Source organism: Ursus maritimus, unplaced genomic scaffold (genome assembly GCF_017311325.1).
Source record: "Ursus maritimus isolate PB19 unplaced genomic scaffold, ASM1731132v1 scaffold_20, whole genome shotgun sequence".
Classification (NCBI taxonomy): domain Eukaryota; kingdom Metazoa; phylum Chordata; class Mammalia; order Carnivora; family Ursidae; genus Ursus; species Ursus maritimus.
In genome coordinates, this window is record NW_024424453.1 from 9,051,896 (window position 1) to 9,073,934 (window position 22,039).

Sequence of the window (22,039 nt, forward strand, 5' to 3'; positions counted from 1 at the left end):
ACAGTGTCCTGGAAACGCAAGAGTCAATCCAAAACCATGAGAGCCATTCCTTGTTTGAACTCTCAGTGCCTACATGTCCCGAAAATAGAAGCCGCTCTCGGCTAGTAGCACACTTTCCGCTGTTTCTGCTTGTGCCTGCAGAATCCTGCTCCTGGAGCATTTCAGAAGCACCTGCCAAATCCTGACACGCTGGCAGGAGACTGCCTGTGGTCCTGATACTAAGAAACAACAGAGTCACTTGGCAGTTTGGTGTTTTTGAACCACTGATCCCGTGTATAAATATCCTGCTTGGCGGAGTCCAATGGGAGTCAAGGTTTCCCTTCCGGTTACTGTGGTCTTCGATTGTGACCAGGGAAGACCATGAGACCTTGCACTGTTTAGACAGAAAATAATGACTCCTGGGTGATCTTGCAGGATGAAAAAAAAAAAAATCCAACAAAACAAACCGGGTGGGGGTTTAGATGTCCTAAAGGCTAGGGCTGCGGGTGCAGTGGCCCACATAGAGAAGGTCCTGGGTCCTGGTGACAAGTGTTGCCATAGCAGCAAGGCATAAGGAGACGTAGAGAAGTGTCGTCCCTGCCCCTAAGGGTGGGTCATGGAAAGGTATACTGAAGACACCTCGGCTGTCTTCTCCCCTCCACCTACTTGAGCTGGGGGCCAAGGTTAAGGAGACTAAAACTTTCTGGTAGGTCCCTCCCAGTCAGACCGATGTTGTGAGAAGCAGCTGGGCTCTCGGAGCTTTGTGAGTGGGGACATCAGTGGAGAGGGGGAGTAGTCACTAACCATTGTCTGCCTTGGCTGAAAGTTCTGTCTTTGTTGCAGTGTCCAGCCTGGCAAGAGACCATGCCGCGGGGCAGCTACGGAGCATGCCCCAGACCAGAGCCGCAAGGGATGTCACTCCAGCCTTCTCTGCCCAGCCCCCTCTGGCTCTGATGTCGCCTTTTGCAACCTTGCCTTCCACAGCGGGAACCTAGCTCAGCTGCACGCTGACAGTCAGTAAGTAGCCAGGACCGACTGTCCTTCGTAGTAGGAACGCAGACCCCCTGAGCAGGATTCAACAGAAGAGAACCAAGAAAGGCGCTGATGTGGAAGGAGCAAGGCCTTATCAATTTTTATTTCCTCTCCTTGGACTCAGCAGAAAACATCAGAAACGTGGGCTCTGAACCTCCCCGCTGGTCCTTAAACAGAGACCTGCCCTTGAGAAGGAGGAAACCCAGGTGAAGAAAGTGCACCGAGACCAGGCCACCATGAACGGGGTTCTGCAAGTCCAGCAGTTTGAGTGTGATTCTCACCCAGGAGGTGTCAGGTTTGGCGGTGATTAGGCGCCACAGTCCTGTTAGAGAATTGCAGAGCTGCTCAAGGAGCTGCCAGCTACTTAGTTTCTTTCCGTTCTGGGGGCTCTGTCAGTGAGTCTGTCCGTGTGGACAGCAGGGGGCCGAGGCTCCAGTTTTGTTCCGAAATGTGCCTGTTGTGCCGGCACGTGGAGGGCAAGGACCTTGAGCCCTCACCCCCACCCTGGGACACCTTCCCCACATGGTCTGACCGAGCCATGAGTCCTGTCTCAGAGCCCCCAACCTGCTCTGGGGTCCATGGCAAGGCTGTAGCTGGTGTGACCTCTCTAGCAAAAGTGGGAGGCCCTCTTACAGTCCTCTCTGTCCTCAGAATGGGGTCTGAAATGCCCTCCTATAAAACAAACTAAATCTCTTGGCATCTCTGAGGACCCCTTTTAATCTCTGCTCTCCTTGTCAAGCAAGGTGGAGGGATGGGCTGCCAACAGGAAAAGCAGTCCTAGGTTCCCTGCAGAGAGGACGCCCCAGTTTTCGCCGGGGAGCGGTGGAGAGGAACTATGAGCCGAGGTTCTGAAATGACAGCACGAGCCTCGGCACCACCACGCTGGAATCGGCTCCCGTACTTCTTCATTCATATAGCCAACTACCATTTCTGGATCTCCCCTGCCACCGCTCTGGTCCCAGCCACCTCTGCCCCCCAGGGAGCCCCGTGCTGATGTTTTCAGTCCATTCTTCACACAGGGACCAGGGGCGGGAAGGTTTGGGTGGGCAGAGGGGCCAGAGGCAGTCAGTACTCCTGACTCTGGGGATGGGGCTAGAGAAAGGGAGGGAAGCGGTGCCACGAGGGTGTGTGGGAAGGACAGAGCCTTCTCACCAGCATGTCAGCAAGGGTCCGGGCGGACTCTGGTACCACACGTGCCACGTGCAGGACACAGACAGGCACGGACTTACTTTCCAGCGGCATAGACTTCAGCAGTATCGAAGAGATTCACTCCACTTTCGTAGGCAATCGTCATCAGCCGTTCAGCAACCTGCAAGAGGATGTGGAGGTCGCTCAGAAAAGCCCAAGGGTTTCGCAGCCCAGGAAGCAACTTTGTAATCCTCTGCTGGTCTTTAAGAACACTGAAATCTCACTGTAGCCACTCCATGTTTTTATCAGTTGTATTACAGAACGAAAGAAAGAAAAAGAAGAAGATGCAACCCCGGCATAGAGGGGAAAAGTATCCTTTCCCTCAGACATAGACCAGGCCCTAAGGGATTTCCTTCAGCGCTGGGGTACGTCAGCCCTCAGGGGCTTGGTGAAGTGAGGTGGATAGATTTGTGGGTCTCGCTCTGCTTGGAAGATCTGGTTTGACAACACTCTCTGTGGCATCATAATCTCTCTGACAAAGAGGGTCAGTTGTACCGCTGGTGACTCCATTTCCATTCTCCTTTCCCCAAGCCAATAGGTTTTGGCAGCTGGGTGGCTCCTGACCTAAAAGCCTGTGCCCTTCTCCCTGGAGGCTTAGTGGACTGTGCTGGTTAGACAGAGCCCTCACTGCTGTAAAACTCATGCCACCCGTAGCCCAGCAAATCCCCAGCGCCGTCACAGAGCCACCAGAGGAGGGAGTGAGCGAGCACGCTGGCTCACCGGGGATCCCCCTCCCCACCAGTCAGTCTGCAAATACATCTCATGCTCCTTGCTCCTTCCTTGGTGTGCTGGACGCGAGGGGCACGTGTGCAGGAGTGCCACGAGCACCAGCATCGCCAGAAACAACAGCTTGAGGGACAGCTGTAGCACGACAGCCCTAAACCACAGGGGAGAGGGCATTTTTTCATTTTGCTGATAGACCTACTGGTCAACTGAAAAATAACACACCTCACACATAATTAAAATGGATTTTTCCATTACGTTTTTGATTGCGGGCTGAGGTTGCTTCATCAGCATTTCCAAGATAAACTCTTTCCCTGTTGTTTTAAAAGTGACGTATCAAGAAAATTATTAGGCTAGCAAAAGGGAGTCCATGCCAATCTTTAGAATAATAACAGTAAAAATGCGATTACTGCTTTTAATTTGTGACCGTTATAACATTTATCCTAAGTAGAAATTAAAAGTTAAGACAAGTATCGTTTTTCCCATCATGACTGCCCTGCATTTAGGAAATTACGGTGCCGGCACCGTATATTTCCCTTATGTTATGTCACATCACATACTAGTGGGTCCTTATTGGGAAACATGCATTAAACTATCCAGAGACAAATTTTAAGATAAGATGGAGAATCCTGGATGGAGAGTTGGACTATGGGATGGCTGAAATGTTTCCCAACCATAAAATTTAACAACCTGAACGTGGAATAGTGAAATTGCTGACCTAAGAAGACCGTTTTCTGGCCTTGAGTGTACTGCTTACTGAATAAATGGGGAGGTCATTTGACCTCTCAGTATTTTAGCTTTTCATCTGCAAACTGAGGACGATTCCGTTCAGGTCCTCCAAGTGCACAGGCCTCCGTGGAAGCGGAGTGCCCCTTCCCCACCCCGGCTGTCATGTGGAAGAGTGAGTAATTTAGGGAAGGTCATGTGACACCTTTGGGCAATGAGATGCAAGGACAGGCTTATGGAGGCCTCTGGGAACATCTTTCCTTGTTCTTCTTACAGAGTTTCTGGAAGCAACGCTCTGAGTGAGGCTTAGAATTCCTGCAGCTAGCCTCCTACCTGAGGACGAGGTTGCTGTACGAAGGAGCACAGGGCCACGGGAACCCCTGGGAAATGGAGTGGGGCCACGGATGGAGTCCACCCTGAAGCTGCTGTAGGTCTGCACTTCTAGTTGGAAAATTAAGGTAACTTTTCCCGTACTGGTTAAGCCAGTTTGACTTGAGTTTATTGTTACGTGCAATTCAAGAAACCCTAACTATCTTATAGGTAAGAAAATGTAAAAAAAACTCTGAAAATTAAGTGCTAGAAAATAGTGATACATATATGCTTTTCGTAGTTAAAAATATTCATCCCATGAGTCACATCTATCTTGGTTTTAGGATGAAGCCAAATCATCTTTGGGGGGCACCTCACAGAGTTACCTATTTGGTATTTGGGTCCTTTTGATAATAACCCTGTCAAGGGCCTATTTGATACGTGGTTGAATTCTGCCAGTCGTGGGGACATCACCACCTCCTGAGACAGCACCGGTGGTTCATCAGTCAGCACATCACGGTGTGGTCATCCTGGGATTCACAGTTTGTACCTGCTTTGTGCTGAGTGCATCTCAAGCAGAGAGAAGGCAGAAAAACTGGGAGGGTGAGTTCTTTGCTACTGGCCTGCATTCTTCCCTCATGGAAATGGCTGAGCTCAGGCGATTCAGCTGCTGGGGGGACTGTGCCTCCCTGCCTCCTCTTTGCTGGCATTCTCTCTGCAGAGACCAGGGGGGAAAGTCACAGCTGCTCTTTGGAAGGACAGTAGCTATTTGTCTGGTCTGCATCTCAGGTGAAATCGTCTGCGGCCATTCACGACAGCTTTATTGTGCAGTTTTTAGAATTGTAAGTTTGAAATGATGTATTTCAGAGGCCAGCCTTGCACACTCTGACCTGGGCAAGCTGGGCTCGTTGCAGCAGAGAGCACATACTGTAAAGAGGAGAGCACACATGAAAGGGGAGATGGTGCCCTTAACAGCTGGCCCCTCTGCTCCTAAAGCGAAGGTATTTTTGTCTTCTTCTCCTCCAGCTATCATAACAGGCAATAGAAGGTTATGCACTTGCTGGATACAGTGGATTATTAATTTTAGATCTCCCTCTCGGTCACCTGCTTTGTATCTGCCTTAAGACCGTGGCCATGGTTTTGATATTTGTGGACTCGTCTCTGTGCCTCCTCCACACATCCTACCTGATGCCTGTCAGAGGGCCCTACAATGAACCCTGTGATGACACTCCCCCTCCCCCCAGATCCTCCTTCAGAACTGGAGGACTTATTCCCGTAGTTGCTGGGAAATTGCACGTGGCTAAAGACAGTGGCCTCGCCCAAGGTGAGACCCACTTCCCAGGGCAGCCTCTCTCCAATGACTGGTCATACAAAGATACAAGTACTCAGTCCTTTTGCCCCAACCTGGGACAACTCTACAGGGCTATCTCAGCTTTGGAGCTCCCCATGGGGTCAGCCACAATCACTGTTGAGACTGCACCACGGCCCGACTTCCTAATAACTGTTCTGTAAGCTAATCTCCAGCGCAGGCTACTTTCCAAGGAATACCCCATGCGACAAACTCTCTGGGGTGATCTAGGCCAACACTGGGAACAGGCATTCAGACAGAGGAAAATGTGCGGATAAGACTCCTATCCCCAGGATCCTTTAAATAACACTGGTGACCTTGGGAGCAGTGGAAAAGACCGTCTGTTCCCCCAAGCTTCTCCGTAAGAATGATAGTAAGAACACCTTTATGAAGGGCTCGTTCTGGGCTAGGCACTGGGCTGAGCACTTCACAGGCATCATGTCATTAATCTTAATCATTATCCTGCTAAGTAGGGGTCATCCCCCGTGCTTTACTGATGTGGCAACTGTTAGGAAATGTTAGTAGATCTAGTGGCGGAGTGGGCTGGATCCCACTGAGTGTATCCACTCAGGCATACTATCCCAGACTCCTCAGTGTTGCAGGTAGGCAAAAAAGGACCGGAGGGACTCGAGGACATTGTTCTGGGGAGGTTACTGCTGCTCAATGCCTTTGTGACTCACTTATGCCATGAAGATATTCCTTAAAGGCAATGATAAGAATATCCAATCGGCAAGCACTGTTCTGAATGAATAAACAAAGATTTAGAGGCATTTTATGGTAAATAAACTATTATAGCTGCCATTATTGGGTATCTGCTACCTACCAAAGGGTTGTATAAACATCTCACACATCTCCCTGTCAACAGACCTCCAAGGTAAACTTTATCATCCCATTTCACATCAGAGGAACGGAGGCTCAGAGAGGTCGGATCAACTTGCCCAAGCCGAGGTGACCAGCGGGACTGAGAGATCCCATGCTAGAAATGAAAAGTCCCTGCAAACCAGGACCAGTTGGTCACTCTAGGTGGAGCCAGAACACACACACACACACACACACACACACACACACACACACACACACCCCAGCAATGAAATCTTTCCATAAAGCAACTCAACAGTAATTGGTTTGTTCCCTAGTAATGACAGCTGCACATATAACAGATTGACAACCTCAAGGGCTATTAATAGTCTAAATGTGAAAAATAGAGGAAGCGGAATAGAACTGAAAATAATCTTTGATTCAATCTTAACCATTTTTCCATGATCTATCCTTATAACATGCCAGGACCCCAAGAAGAATACTTCCACTGCATAGCTTTACATTTTCTTTGATCACCAAAATGGAAGCCAAAAGTGACTTACCTCATCTGAAATTTGACCTCCAAATGTCACCCATGTTCCTAGAAAAGAATAAATATTTGCACATTATTTATAATCATTTTTCTAATACTACGTATAAAGAGAGGAAGCACTTTTTCTTATTACAGGGCTACTTCAATAGGTTTTTCACAAAGGTATCCAGATAAGGGGCACATGGGGTGTCTGGATGACATCCAGCCTTCCTCCCTTCCTCCGGCAGGGGTCTGCGTCCCTCTTCACTCAAAGGCCTCATATTTGCTAATGGCAGCCCTGTCTTACAAACTGCTTTTTCTTCTGACGTGGGACCACGAAGGATAGTGTGCAAGAGTGCAGGTCTACCAACCCCGTTTTGGCTACATATGCATTTTGGTGAAGCCACCAGTTTTGAAGGTAAAAGAGAAAAGGTACACAGAGCCACCATTTCTGAACATGAAGGTGAGACCTTGTGCTATGGCTCTTCCCTTCTGTATCTCCAGCAAGGGACTGTTTTGTATTCCCTGTGACCTTTCCAAAGGAATCCTCTCAGATGTCCTTCCAGTCCCCACTTTCAAGCCTCAGGAGGTGACACGTAAGCACATTCTCTGTTACAACCTGCTACTCCAGAATGGAAATCTCCATTGGTTTGGAGATGAAGGCAAGAGCTAGAGTGAGGGTTGGGAAGGCAGGGGAGAGGCATAACCAGAAGCCAAAGATCTGCATTTGTAACGCAAGGGGGAGGCAGACACTGGCTCTTACCAGGCCAGTCTAAGTTATCACAATCATTCATTCCCAAATTGATCATTTTTTTTTTAAGCCCAAATTACACACCTGGCAAAGACATCCACCCAGGTGCCAGGGACAGTGAGGTGATGGACCTAGTAGTTCCTCTGTCCCAGGAGCTCACAGTTTACGATACTACAAAGCCAGACCGAGGCAAACACAAGGTAGTAAGGGAGGGAGTCTCTGCCCAGACTGGAGGGACATGGCCTTCCAGAAAGACTTCTGCGGAGAGGTGACACTCTGGCTGAGTTGCAAAGGAGGTAAGTGAAGGACGAGGGAAGGAACAGGCATTCCAGGTATAGACAGGAGCCCAGGCGAGGTAAGAGGGTGGCAAACATCAGCGTGTGCTGACAGGCTGTGCTGGGCCTCTGAGAGAGTGAGGAGACGGGATGCGGGGGCGGGGGGGTGCAGGAGCTAGAGCCAGGGCACAATCGATGCTTGTGGCGCCTACAAAGAAATGTGTTTGGAGTTGTATGTTTTGCATTTCCTAACCGTCATAGTTACCCTTTACAGAACACCTTTCAAATGCTGACAGTATGCTGAGAACCATGTATACTTTTATCTCTATTCATCTTAGCAAACTTACAAGGCAACCGTATTATCCCCCCTTCCAGATGAGGAATCTAACGTCAACCAGCCTAATAAGTGAAATACCCAGGATTCCCCTAACAGGCCCGGCTTCAAGAAGGATATCATTTTTACCGCATCTCACTGCCTCGTTAGAATATTTCCAAATTCATTATGGCATTTGGATCCCATACTCCCTAGAAACAAGCTGATGTAATGGTACCTTTTCCCTTCTTAGTTTTCAGGGACTATAACAAAAGTAGGATACAAATTATTTCACTGTTCCACTCGACATCCCCAGAGGTTACAGACGGGCAGCCCACGCTTGCAGACTTGTGTCGCTTGGCTAGAACAATGTTGACCCTCTCGGCATTTTAATAAATTTTGACTTAGTTACCATTATTTAAATAATTAGGAAATTTTTCTTTAAAATGTCTGATTTCCAGCTTCTCTTAACCACAGAAGGCTGGTGTCCCCCACAAGGCAGACATGGCCTGAATCAGAGGGGCAGCACCCCCTGGGTAAGGGTTACGCCCTCCCTAGTTAGTGAAAGCCTGCGCACCTTCCTTGGGATCCAACACAGGAATCAAATAGCAGTTGTCAGTTACTGCTGTTTTTCTTACTGTAAAGTTTAGAAAAAGGTGAACTTGTATGAATCTCCTAAAAAAAGAGATGAGTATCAAAAAAAAAAAAAGAGGAAGAAGAAATAGGAAGGCACTTTTTAGGGGGTGTGGGGGGTTGGATGGGAAGACTACACCAAGAATGTGTGCACAGAAAAATGACAACTTAAGGCACCATAAAAAACCAGCCATGACTGGTGTATGGAAAAGATGGGTGTTGAAAAACTTAATGGACTGAAAAAATGGTAGTGTCTGTTTTTGAATGAGAATAAAATAAGTGATCTCCCGTGAAATGTAGTTCTCTATTAAAGAAAAAAATTGCCTGGGCATCAAAACCTTTTTACAGACAATGCTTTTTATAAGAGTCTCTTTCGAATGCAGCAGAAATTATGTGCCCAGAGCATACACAAGCATTTGCAAACGTTCGCGTAACCAGGAACACTGTAGCTCAGCGTGTTAAAAATATGGTTGAGAACTTTCAGGATAAGTTAAATTACTGGTGGCACTTTCTTGTTGCAGCAAATGAGAACACGGATATAAATAATAGCAGCCCATTAGCTATATTTCTTTGTGATGTGGGGAGAATTTTGGAGGGGTCAAAGAACGTTTAGACAAGGAGTCCCTGAAAGGCAATACATCAGGGAATGGCTTACTTTGTGATGAGAAAGTTCTCAGACCATTGGATGTAGAGCGCACTGTTCCAAATTATAAGTGTTACTGCAGACTAGACTTTCACAGAGGGTAGGGTTGATGGGGTCGATGTGAGATTTGTCAAGCAACGGATCCGAGGTGGCAGCATTTTGTAGGGGCACTATACCTAAGTCCATTAATTTCATCACTCGTTAGGAATCGCTTTGGGCTAAAAAGCTGAAATGGACAAGTAATTAGTACCACGAATTAGCTATTCTTCTGTATCTTGGAGCAAAATGAGGTCAGTGTTTGGTTGATAAATTTCCTGGCTTACTTGTGCTGTGATACTGAAGAGATTTCTTTTAACTGTTCATGTCATCAGAGGAAATGGTCTCATCTCTACTTAACAGCAAAGATTGGCTCAAAGTTGCAAGCTTCTCACTAATATTACAACTAATTTGCACCTTCTGAATATTTTTCTATGGGGGCATTTGCAAGGATTTGTACAAGTGTCTCATTGGCTTCTCTCAGTCCTGACAAAATCAGAATCTTTGGGAAATTCATTTGTTTAGGAATAATGTGATCCACTTTCTTATGTTGAAATCAGTTTCCAGAAATGAAAATAATAGCTTGAAATTCATTCTCCAAAACTGGACCATTGAATACTGGACTTCAAACTGTCTGAAAAGAAACCAGCATTATTTAGCTCAACTATCTTAGTTAATTTTTACCCTGTTTTTTTTATTTAAGTGATGGAGTCCAATGCAGGGAACCCAGTGCGGCATTTGTACTCACGAACCTGAGATCAAGACCTGAGTCGAGCCACACAGGCACCCCAGTTAATTTTCAATAGTACAAATGAAGGGCTCTGATGTAAAGTTATTGAACAGTAGTACAAAGTGGTATTGAAGACTGAATACGATAATGTGGAAAGCTGGGATTATACACACATCTTGGAGGAATCACCTTACTGGAAAGAACCATTTACAAAGGTGTGATCCATGTTGGGAGAGCCTTTGTTTAGGAGAAACTTTATTCCAAAATGAATCTGAAAAAAACGACCTCCCGCCCCCAGGTTAAGTATTTAATGCTATATTCTGAACATCACAGTCTAAAAATGCAGAGCCTGATTGACACTCTGGTTCAGAAGAAATAGATGTCAGGCTTCTGATTTCAAATTAAAGCAGTAATGGATTATGGGGGAAAAAACAGCAATAATTTTTCTTTTTCAGTTAGTTAAAAATGTTTAATATAAACAGAATATGGGTATTATATATATATATTTACATTAAGTTACATGTCTACACTATAACTTAGCAAGAATAAAGAATTTGGTGCCATTTTTGAAACTCTGTTATTCTCACATTCAGCTCACGTTGTTCAGCTACGCTACCTCCCTGGTCCTTCTGACATTTCCTACTCATTTATCTTACAGTTATTTACTTATAAACTTTTACATCTTTTCCTAGGGAGTAAGCTGCCTGAAGGTTAAGATTTTATTCCATTCATCTTATGTCCACCGTCCTAGAATAGAAGTCCTTCGTGAATGGTCGATACATTTTGGTTACATTGGATTGAATTGCCTTTTTGACTGTTAATCTAAAAAATACTGGGAAAGCTTCCCACGAAACAAACACGTTTATTTTGACTTACAGAAACATGAGCTATGCTCCTCAACAGCTCCTCTAGTCCTTAGGTGACTGACGTGTTTCTCCCTGTCCCCAGGGGCCTGCCCAGCCAAAACCCCTGCCGGAGAAGGACAAGGGAAGGTCCTTGTCCCTGACTGCAAGGCCTCCAGCGAGGAGGGGGTGGCACAGCGTAGGCAGAGTTCACCAGCGCCCCCAAAGAAGAGCTACCACTTACAAATCGGGCACGCCCCCTTCTGATGCTGAGAGATCCAGCAGCAGCCTTCCAGACAGGAGAAGTGTGCTTGAATGATTTTACTCTTCACTGCTCCCCTCCAGAAGACATAAGGTGCTTTGTTAGTTAATAGGATTCTTAAAAAACCCCTGTGACACGTTTCCTAATCATTTTTCCACCCCTAATGAGAACATGCCTTCTTGAGCCCTAGAACGGTGTATGATTATTTCACTGTGAAATCTCAAATTAGTGGGATATTACTTAGAAGATAATTTTACTAAACTGACACTTGTTATTTCTAGCATTTTAAAAGCAGAGTAGAAAGAGAACTTTGAATTGTTACTGTGTCTTCTCATAAAACTCCTTTATACACCGAGGAACATATGCTTTGAAAATCTGTTTGTATCCAGTGCATACAGCTACCGCGGCATAGAAAAATGAGTGAACTGTAAAAAAAGAAAACTGCTTTGCACATGCATGCGTGTGTGCACACGTGCTCACACGCACATCCAGCCTATCTCAGTTACTTAGTTGCCTTGGTGGTGGTTTATAGGGTAATTGCTTCTTGTTATTCATTCAGGAAATATGTTTATCATTTAAATAACCTCCTTGTTTGAACATGAAGAGATATTTACTTTTTATTTAAATTCAGTTAGCCAGCATATAGTACATCATTAGTTTTTGATGCGGTGTTCAATGATTCATCAGTTGTGTATAACACCCAGTGCTCCTTAATGCCCATCACCCCATTACCCCATCCCCCCACCCCCCTCCCCTCCAGCAACCCTCAGTTTGTTTCCCGGAAGTCAAGAGTCTCTCATGGTTTGTCCCCCTCTCTGATTTCGAAGAGATATTTAGACATTTCGATGTAATAATGTTTGTTCAGGTGGGCTACCTCCCTGGCCCCTGAACATCCACATCATCATAGTACAGTTATCAAACCAGGATATTAAAAAAAAAAAAAGCAGGATATTAACATTGGTATTGTACTATTAACTACATTGCAGACCCCTTCTGACTTCCAGCATCCTATGTAGGATCCAACGTTGCATTTAGTCATCATGTCTCCTTGGGCTCCTCTGATCTGTGACCATTCCAGAGTCTCCCTTGTCTTTCCTGACCTCAACACTTCTGGAGAGTACCAGTCAAGTACATTGTAGAATGTTGCTCAATTTGGGTTTGACTCACTATAGGGTTATAGATTTGGTGACTTCCTTTTCTATATTGTAGTTTGAGCTGCTTACGTTTGGATTTTTTTAATATAACTATCAAGAAGGGAATGTATAAATGCAAGTGTAGTATTTATTATGCCACAGGTAATTTTTCTGTACTCTTTCATTCAACTAGTATTTATTGAGTAGACCATGTGCCAGGCATTATATTTAAGTTATCAGGATACACCAGTAAATAAAACTAAAAATTATTTCTGGAACAGATTCTTGAGGAAAGACAAAATAATAAGAAAAATTAAATATACAGTACTTATTTATGAATGTTAATTTTGTAAGTCAATAAAATATAAACTATATAGTGCCTACTGACGAGTATTAAAGAGAGTCATTTTTATAAGGCAGGGATAGGGTATAGGAAATGTCAGAAGGTAAGTGTTGAGATTTTAGATAAGATGGCCAGATAAAGTTCACAAAGAAAGTGGCTTTTGAGAAAAGACCCAAAGGAAGTAGAAGAGCTCCCCGTGCAGCCATCTGGAGGAAGAGCATTCCAATTTCAGTGTGAACTATGAGGAGGTGGGGGGCTTGTTTCCATGTTCAAGGTCAATGAGGAGGACTGTGTGGTCAGAGAAGAAAAAGTGAGGTCCGAGGAGTCATAGAGAACAGATCATATGGGGTCACGTCAGTCATACAAAGGACCTTGGACAGGCCAATAACGAGTTTTGAATAGAGAAGTGACACAGCCTGACACTCTTCGAAATGGGACATCTGTGGTGTGGAGGACACACCTCAGAGGCTGAGTCTGACACATGAGTCCCAGTTAGGAGGCTGTTGTGATAATCCAGGTGAGACAGGACACTGGTTTGGTCCGAGATAGTAGTAGGATGGTGAGAAGTACTTGAATTTTGGATAGCTTTTGAAGGAGAGCCAATAGAATTTGCTGATTAAAAATGTGTGGGGTATGAGAGAAGGTGAGACATTAAGGACAGCAGTAAGGTCAGAGGAAGGGGAGAATGGAGAACCAATTCAACACATTTCATCATGGATTTCACAATTCTTGTTTTGCAAGTAGAACACATATCAACTCTAGGTAGTCAAGTCTGACCAAATGGTCAAAGGGTATTTAACCTAGAGGTGTGTAGAGTTACTAATCTGTTATATCACTAAAAAGTTTAAGGTTCAACAATCAAACCCCAGATCTCATTGAACTTAGACAACTCACAGGGCAAAATTAATGTATTTACTATCTCACTTGAATAGAATTATTCCTAGAGAGAGGCGGAGCTGGAGGTAGGAGCATCCCCCCAACTACATTGGAAAGCAAGAAACCATGTAAGCCCAGGACCAGTGCTGGCTTGGAGGCAGGGGCACCAAGCTGTTGGCCACCACCCGAGATCAGGTCCAGGGCATTACCCTGCATGCACTCTCCCGTCTGAGCTTTGGGCTGAGCCTTCTGGAAATGGAACCCTTTCCCAAGTCCTTGTGCCCAATAAATCCTACTTATTCTTCAGCACCCAGCCTCAGAATTCAGCACCGCAGGACGCAGTTCCATAACACTTCCTCTGGTGAGTCAGAGGAGTATTTTAGTCTTTCAGGTCCCGTTCCAACCTCCTGATTTCTAGTTTCCTTACACACAAAATTCGGAACCTCAAGCTTCTTTCATCTCTGTGATTTCATGATTCTGTGGTTGGACTTTGAGGGGAGAAGTTACCCCATTCACTCTTCTCTTACTGCTTTGAACAAACCACTATTATTGTACTGACCACATGGCTTTGTAGCTAGGTGATTTATTTTCTCTTTTGACTTCCCCATCAAATGTCCCAAGGGCAAGGACCAAGTGTAATTCAAGTTTTGAATCCTAGCCCCTGAAGTGGAGCCTGCACACAGTAGCTACGTAATAATCATTTGTTGAATCCGTAGACGTTTTCAAACCATGGACATCCCAGCCCTAGCAAGGAGGGGTGTCAAACCCAAAAACACATGCAGCATGACCATTGTTTCCCTCACTCACTACCTTGGATGAATGGTCTTCAGCTCTGGCTGAACGTCTGCACGGCCTGGGGAACTTTAAATGGTAGCTTTTCACAGTCCCTCACCAGACCAGTTAAATCAGAATCTTTAGAGACAGGACCGTGGCATCAGAACTTTTAAAAGATGCTGAGATAATTCCCATTGCAGTCAGGGTTGAGGATCATAGACGCTTCCCATGCTGAGATTTTAGTATCTCCTCCTTTTCTTGATACCTCTGCGGTCGCCACGGATCAACGAAATACAGCTCTATGTCTGTGTGCCTGGGATATAGCTCAAGGTTCCATCTTTTCCCAATGGCGCACACAAAACATTCTTCCTTGTTCTGGTTTTGCATCTGTTGATGTTTTCCACAGAGCCTGGCCCTTATTTTTGGATCCAAGCTGCAGCCTGGTTTTTCATTTCTGGCTTCTAGTGTATTGCTAATGAGCATCTGGCCCGAGTTAACAAATACGATAACAACTTAGCCTTTTCTTTTTTACTTTGATTACCTCTTCTTGCAAGAACCAGTAATACCACCCCAGCTCTGGGGAAGGGGGAGGTGGAGGGGGTGTTTTCACACCTGCACTTTAATAAAAGAGCTTGAAAAAGCAATGAAAGTAGGTAAGGAAATGGTAAAGGCCATGAGTAAAAATGAGCTTTCAGACAGGTAAAATGCAAGCAGTATTCCCATTTACGGGCAACTCTGCAAGACCTGAAGCATTCCATATATTTTGTAGATGAGGAAGTGGAGTGGGAGAGAAGTGTCTTTCCATAGTTGGTTAGTTGTAGGGTCTCCAAGGCCACAGTCTCTCCCAGCCCCGTGCTGCTTTCTGGTAATGACACCTCCCTCCAGGACCCACCACTGTGCTCCAGAAAAGTGGTGTGCTTAATGTTTGCTCTGAATGCTTGTAATAATACTCTGCTTTCATGAAACTTCCTATGTTCATCCCTCTGCCAAATGCCTCCTCCCCTGAACCTTCCTGGTGATAAGCTTTACACCAGTTTCTGCCCCCAAATTGCCTCATCTGTGAAGAATGGCATACACTTGCCCCCAATTTTCTGAGCCACCTCCATGCTCCCACATTCTCTCAACTCAACCCGAGGACAGGTTTTATTTTAATTTTTATTATTTTTTTATTATTATGTTAGTCACCATACAGTACATCCCTGGTTTCTGATGTAAAGTTCGATGATTCATTAGTTGAGTATAACACCCAGTGCAACATGCAATACGTGCCCTCCTTACTACTCATCACCAGCGTATCTCATTCCCCCACGCCCCTCCCCTCTGAAGCCCTCTGTTTCTCAGAGTCCATAGTCTCTCATGCTTCATTCCCCCTTCTGATTACCCCCCCTTCTTTATCCCTTTCTTCCCCTACCGATCTTCCTAGTTCTTATGCTCCATAGATGAGAGAAATCATATAATTGTCTTTCTCTGCTTGACTTATTTCACTTAGCATTATCTTCTCCAGTGCCGTCCATGTTGCAGCAAATGTTGAGAACTCGTTCTTTCTGATAGCTGAGTAATATTCCATTGTATATATGGAGCACAACTTCTTAATCCAGTCATCTGTTGAAGGTCATCTCGGCTCCTTCCATGATTTAGTTATTGTGGACAATGCTGCTATGAACACTGGGGTGCGTATGGCCCTTCTCTTCACTACGTCTGTATCTTTGGGGTAAATACCCAGTAGTGCAATGGCTGGGTCATAGGGTAGCTCAATTTTTAACTTTTTAAGGGACCTCCACACTGTTTTCCAGAGTGGCTGTACCAACTTGCATTCCCACCAACAATGTGGGAGGGATCCCCTTTCTCCACATCCTCTCCAGCAATTGTTGTTTCTTGCCTTGTCAATTTTTGCCATTCTAACTGGCGTAAGGTGGTATCTTAGTGTGGTTTTGATTTGAATTTCCCTGATGGCTAATGATTTTGAACATTTTTTTCATGTCAAGGACAGGTTTTAACTTGTCTTCCCAGAAGACCTCATGCACAGAGCCATCCTGGGCTTTAAGCTCCCAAACCCTTAAGAGCCCTGGAGTCAAGGTTAAGGGCCGGGCAATAATGAGGTGTGCCTGTTGTTGAAGGAATTCTGGGGCTGGGTATACCAGTGGGCAAAGCAGTGGCAAAGGGGGTTCGGTCTTAGATTAGGCCAGGTTCGGGTGGGGTTGCCTGGACCTCCCAGAGAAACCTGTGGAGAGTTGAACCCTGAAACTTCTTCTAATGCCTGTGTGTAGCTTTGAAGTTTTGAGGGTTAAATGGCTAGGACTGACATCAGGTTCTTCGTGATCCTTATCAAGAATGTACAAATATTTGATATTTTCCCTCTTTCTTTGATTTAAAGTTTTATATACTTTGGTGTCAAGGAATACTGCTAGCTCCTTTTTGTATTAAGATTTGTTTCAGGGCATGGGGCGCCTGGGTGGTGCAGTCGTTAAGTGTCTGCCTTCGGCTCAGGGCGTGATCCCGGCGTTCCGGGATCAAGCCCCACATCAGGCTCCTCCACTAGGAGCCTGCTTCTTCCTCTCCCACTCCCCCTGCTTGTGTTCCCTCTCTCGCTGGCTGTCTCTCTCTAATAAATAAATAAATAAATAAATAAATAAATAAATAAATAAATAAATAAATAAATAAATAAATAAATAAATAAATAAATAAATAAATAAATAAATCTTTAAAAAAAAATTTGTTTCAGGGCAAATCTGCCTGGAACCATTTTGTTTTGTTTCCCCATGCATCTGATCAGTAAGTTTAAAGACAAGGACATGGTGATTCAAGTATTGGAGCCAGGGTGGGGGCATGATGTTTAGCAGAGGCAGCTTGACATTATAAAATCGAACCGTGGCAGTTGACATTATTCAACAGGGGCTGTTGTAAACATATTATAGGAATGAAATTTCACTGCTGTACATCTTCCACCAGGAAACAGTGACCCACTCCTCACATTTAGATGTTAGAATTGGTGATACATAGTAAGAAAACAGGATGGAGGTTCCTAAGAAAGTTAAACACAGATCTACCCTATAACCCAGCAATTGCACTACTAGGTATTTACCCCAAAGATACAAAGATAGTGATCTGAAGGGGCATAGCAGCAATGTCCACCATAACCAAACTATGGAAAGAGCCTGGATGTTCATCGACAGATGAATGGATAAAGAAGACGTGGTATACATATACAACAGAATATTACGCAGCCATCAAAAAATGAAATCTTGCCATTTGCAATGACGTGGATGGAACTAGAGAGTATTATGCTGAGCAAAATAAGTCAATCAGGGAAAGACAACTATCATATAATCTCACTGATATGTGGAATTTAAAAAACCAAACAGAGGAGCAGGGGAGGGGGGAATAAAACAAGATGAAATCAGAGAGGGAGACAAAACCTAAGAGACTCTTAACCATAGCAAACAAACTGAGGATTGCTGGAGGGGAAGGGGATGGAGGGAGGGGTAACTGGGTGATGGACATTAAGGAGGACATGTGATGTAATGAGCACTGGGTGTTGTACACAACTAATGAATCACTGAACTCTACCTCTGAAACTAATGACATACTATATGTTAATTAACTGAATTAAAATAAAATAAAAAAATAAATTCATGGCTGAAGCTCCTTAAGTTTCCCTACATAGATGTGATTCCCAAATTGACTGATTTAGCACCTTGAGCCTATTATGAAAAGTAAAAATAAAGCCAAAAAGATTCTTAGATGAATTTTTTTCTCAGCATATTTTAATTTTGTGCCCACACTATTGAAATAAATATCATAATTTTTATAACCAGAAGCATTTTTTAAAAAATCATTATTACTTCACTGGGAAATCCACCTATAAACAAGGGTTTCAATAAATTATAGCTCTGCCTACTTCCTGAATATGAAAAAGAGGCAGTGTTCATATTTTGTTAGCACTCTGTATTAACTTTCTTGGTTAAAATTCCTCATTCCCCATATTTTTTCATATTGATAATTACATGCTGAAAAGATTTCTTCCAGTGAAGTTTCCAGGGCACTTATAGCCACCATGCATCATTCATATGCCTTATTCATTTTGTTCTTTGGAAGAACTCCTGTAAGAGATGTACAGACTAGTTACTGTAGGTGAAATAAAATGGGACGCCGAGGGCTAAATGACAATCGCTGTTTTGTTTTTGTTTTAAACAAATTAAAGTGTTTTCAATATCTTCTTTTAAAATAGGATCTGCTGTTAAAATTGAAAGTCCTTTTTTTCTTTTTTTTTTTTTTTTTTCTGTGAACTCCTAGCACAAGACCTGGAACATAGTATACACTCAAGAAAAAAAAATATATATATATATATATATTTTTTTTTGGATTTATCTTTTGCCTATCCACAGAAGTTACTATGAATGAGAACTCTCTAGAAAACACTGCAGTCAAGAAGTCTGAAAGTTGTGACCTCCTTTATGTTTTCTCTTAGCTCTTAAAAGTTCATATCAAATCTTTATCTTTGTGTACAGATATATTTTTTTGGTGGTTCAGTGAATTCTTGTCTCCCCAAACAGTAAAAGTTTTGAATAACTCTGGTGTACCTGTACATAAAAACCACTGGGTGTGTTCATAGGACTATCAGGATATGCTAGGAAATAAATTTTAATTCCATGGCGAGGCAAAGAAACTTTTAGTGAAAACAAGATGAGGGTAATATATTGTAATAGAGAATGAAAAATATTTCATGACAGTCTTCAAATTTTCCCTGTTGGACTTTGAGCCTAATGATTTTATAGTATTAAATATTACTAATGAATGTAGGAATGCAACATGATCCACATATTGTTTGACTACCGAGTTTTTGAAATGTAGAGAAATTAAAACTGAGGAAATATATAAGGGATAATTTAGGAAAAATCTAAAGATCAAAAAGTCCTCAACCCCAATTTACACTCAAATTAACCCAGTTCCATAGATTTATGGATTTACATATAAAAATTAGCTTATTTTATCTACGCTTGATGGTTACGGAGTGTTAATGATTTCAGCTTTTTTTTTTTTTTCATCAACCTATAACATTCTTTTCCTAAGGGAAAACTTATAGCTGTATCAAGTGGATGGGGTATTTGTGCATCTCCCATAGAACAATGCATGGAAGTATTTAATGCACTATTTCTAAGTGACAGAGAGCTTCCCTTTGCAGAAATTACATACAGAGATGCATCATGTTAAAGATGAAAATGAAGCGATACTAAGTCAAAAGCATATTGATATATTTGTAATCTTGGGAGATCCTATTTAATCCAATCTCTACATAGAGTCATTCTCCTTTGAAATGGCATTTTATACTATACTGAAAAAGTAATTAGGGTATGGGAGAAGCCTGATCCGGACACTGATGTGCCCAGCCAGGCTTTGGCTTTGGGGTAATGGTAGTATAACCACATAGTTCCAATTTTACAGGAATGGAAGGAAACTTCCTAAGACACTGTATGAAAAGTTACCTAGAAATTTAGGTAACCAGAGATATCAAAGAATATAAAAGTAATATTTCTGTGTCAACAATAGTTTGGATTATTCTCTAACACAGAAGACAGGCCTTCTTGATACATTTTCAAAACTACTAACATTTTCAAAACTAGGATAATCTCTGTCTCTCAAGAGACCATATAAAACATGGTACATAGGAGGGGCTTATTAAGTGTTTAATGACTAAATGAATTCAAGAACCGTGGACAAGAAATGATCAGCATAGAAGTAATGTTCAATAAACTTCTTTATTGCCTGCTGATCTTCTTTTCATTAATTCCTTGCTTGGAAACAAATTAGTCTACATGACTCCATCTATGGCCTTTGTGAGTTAGTCGTCTGGGTATCCACTAATCACTTCTCTGGTATGTATATGAAAGAACATTCCAGAAGGGGTTGGGAGGTTGGCATGAATCTGGGAATCATTATGGTAGAATAACACCTGCATTTGCCCTCTTAAAGCACTGATAATCTCTTTTTACTCCTGCTAGCACCAGGAGCCCTGGTTTCAGGAAATAGGGAGAGTGTTCCCAGAAGAAACTCCCGGGGGAGCAAACATATCTACCTGGTGACTCTCTATCTTTGATCATTTTGTGATTAGTCAAGAACCTTAATCACAAAATGATCACTCTGTGATCTGAGTTTATTTGCTGGAATATTTGAGCCAGGATCTGAGCCCAGGCATTATGGCTCCACAGCCCACGCTCTTAATGATTTTAACAGCGTATATCAAGTGTCTAGTACAGCACTACAAACACAACAGATGCTCACTAAGTGTTACTTTCCTTCTTATCTGCCAAAGAGATAATATCTGAAGCACCAAAAGTTCCATAAGAAGATAAATGACTTTTCCAGAGACTGCAGTGAAAGCCAAAGTCAACCTTAGAATGTGTCAGTTCTAACAGTATACCTATCTTAACAAAGCTCAGGAAAGTTTATTATTTACTTTCAATTATTCTGAAGTGACCCATGAAGAATGGTGAATAGACTAAACATTTAAAAAATGCCACAAAATTCTGAATTTTAATTGGGGACTAAAGGTAAATGGAAAATACCACACCTGGCACTTGCCTTTTTGCGTTGGGCGCCAGAAGTGGCGGCCGCCCTGCTCTCTGGCTGTATCTTCTGCACACAGCCTGGGAAGTGAAATTTCTCGGGTCCTAAAAGCTTCCACGCTAAAGGCAGCCGCCTGATGAGCAAATAACTTGGACTGTGAGCCAGGACCTCCTCAACTGTTCAGTAGAGTTCAGAGCTCCTTGTCCAGGCCAGTGATCCTCAACTTTGGTCCAATGAATAGGACCACTTGGGAGTTGATGCCCTGCTACTCCCCAGAGAGTCTGGTTCAGTTGGTCTGAGGAAGAGCCCAGGCACAGATATTTTTTAAAAACTCCCATGTGACTATCATGGCCACCAGAGTCGAAAACTGGTCCAGTTGGGACATCACTGGAATGGACTCGATCCCTCTACAAGATCCCAGTACGACATTAAGTGCTGGGCCCAGAGAGTGTGGAACAACTCAACAAAGAAGGCCAAAGGTGGCCTTGATCCCAAACTCGAGACTGTAATGTCCTGCAGGGTTTTTAGCCCTGACCAAATAAAGGGTTACAGACTATTCTTTCAAGATTCTCTCTTTGGTGCTTTGCCCTTCGTTTTATTAGTACTATTAACCTTGTGCAAAAATCCCAGTGGCAGTAAATGACTGTAGCAAAAATAGCCTAGTGGAAATAAAAAACGGGTGGAATAAAAAAGAGCATCAGCAGTCTTGTTTTCTGGGACGAGATGACAAGGGCCACCAATCCTGATGGAGCAGGGTGCAAGTGAGACACATCAGTTTGATGGGGTCAAGGCAGAATTTCTCCCACTGGTGCCGTGTAGAATGATTAATTCAATATGGAGATCTAAAAGCTTACCAGAAGCCTAGGCAGAGATAGGCTACTGGGTCATTATACCATTCCTGCATATTTTATTAAGTGTAGACAACTCTTGATTTCCCTTTAATAGGTTTTCATGCCGATGGAACCCATATTCAAGCAGAAATAAAAAATTCATTCCAAAGACAAACATAAACACATTTTCAATTTTCTCCCTCACTGTTCCCAGCAGAGGTAATGGAGAATCCACTGTCTTCTTCATATGGCTCAGTGGGGCAACTGGAAACTAACACCGCAGCCACTGATCCATCTGACTAAAATGCCAAGGCTTCTTAAAGTTACACTGATATAGGGACCATATACATTTAGCACACCTTGGATATTGCAAACTCCCAAGTATAAACCTCAACTTAA

At 43.5% G+C, this 22,039-nt stretch overlaps 1 protein-coding gene across 1 annotated transcript in view; it reads right to left on the reverse strand.

The window, feature by feature from the left end:
* The window catches only part of KCNAB1 (potassium voltage-gated channel subfamily A member regulatory beta subunit 1), a 364,296-nt gene that overhangs the window by 78,821 nt on the left and 263,436 nt on the right, over positions 1–22,039 (reverse strand). The window contains exons 3-4 of the mRNA XM_008706834.2: positions 6,667–6,704; positions 2,241–2,320 (exon numbers count right to left, since the gene is read on the reverse strand). Coding sequence (XP_008705056.1) covers positions 2,241–2,320; positions 6,667–6,704 — 118 coding nt within the window. The remainder of the gene's footprint in view (positions 1–2,240; positions 2,321–6,666; positions 6,705–22,039) is intronic.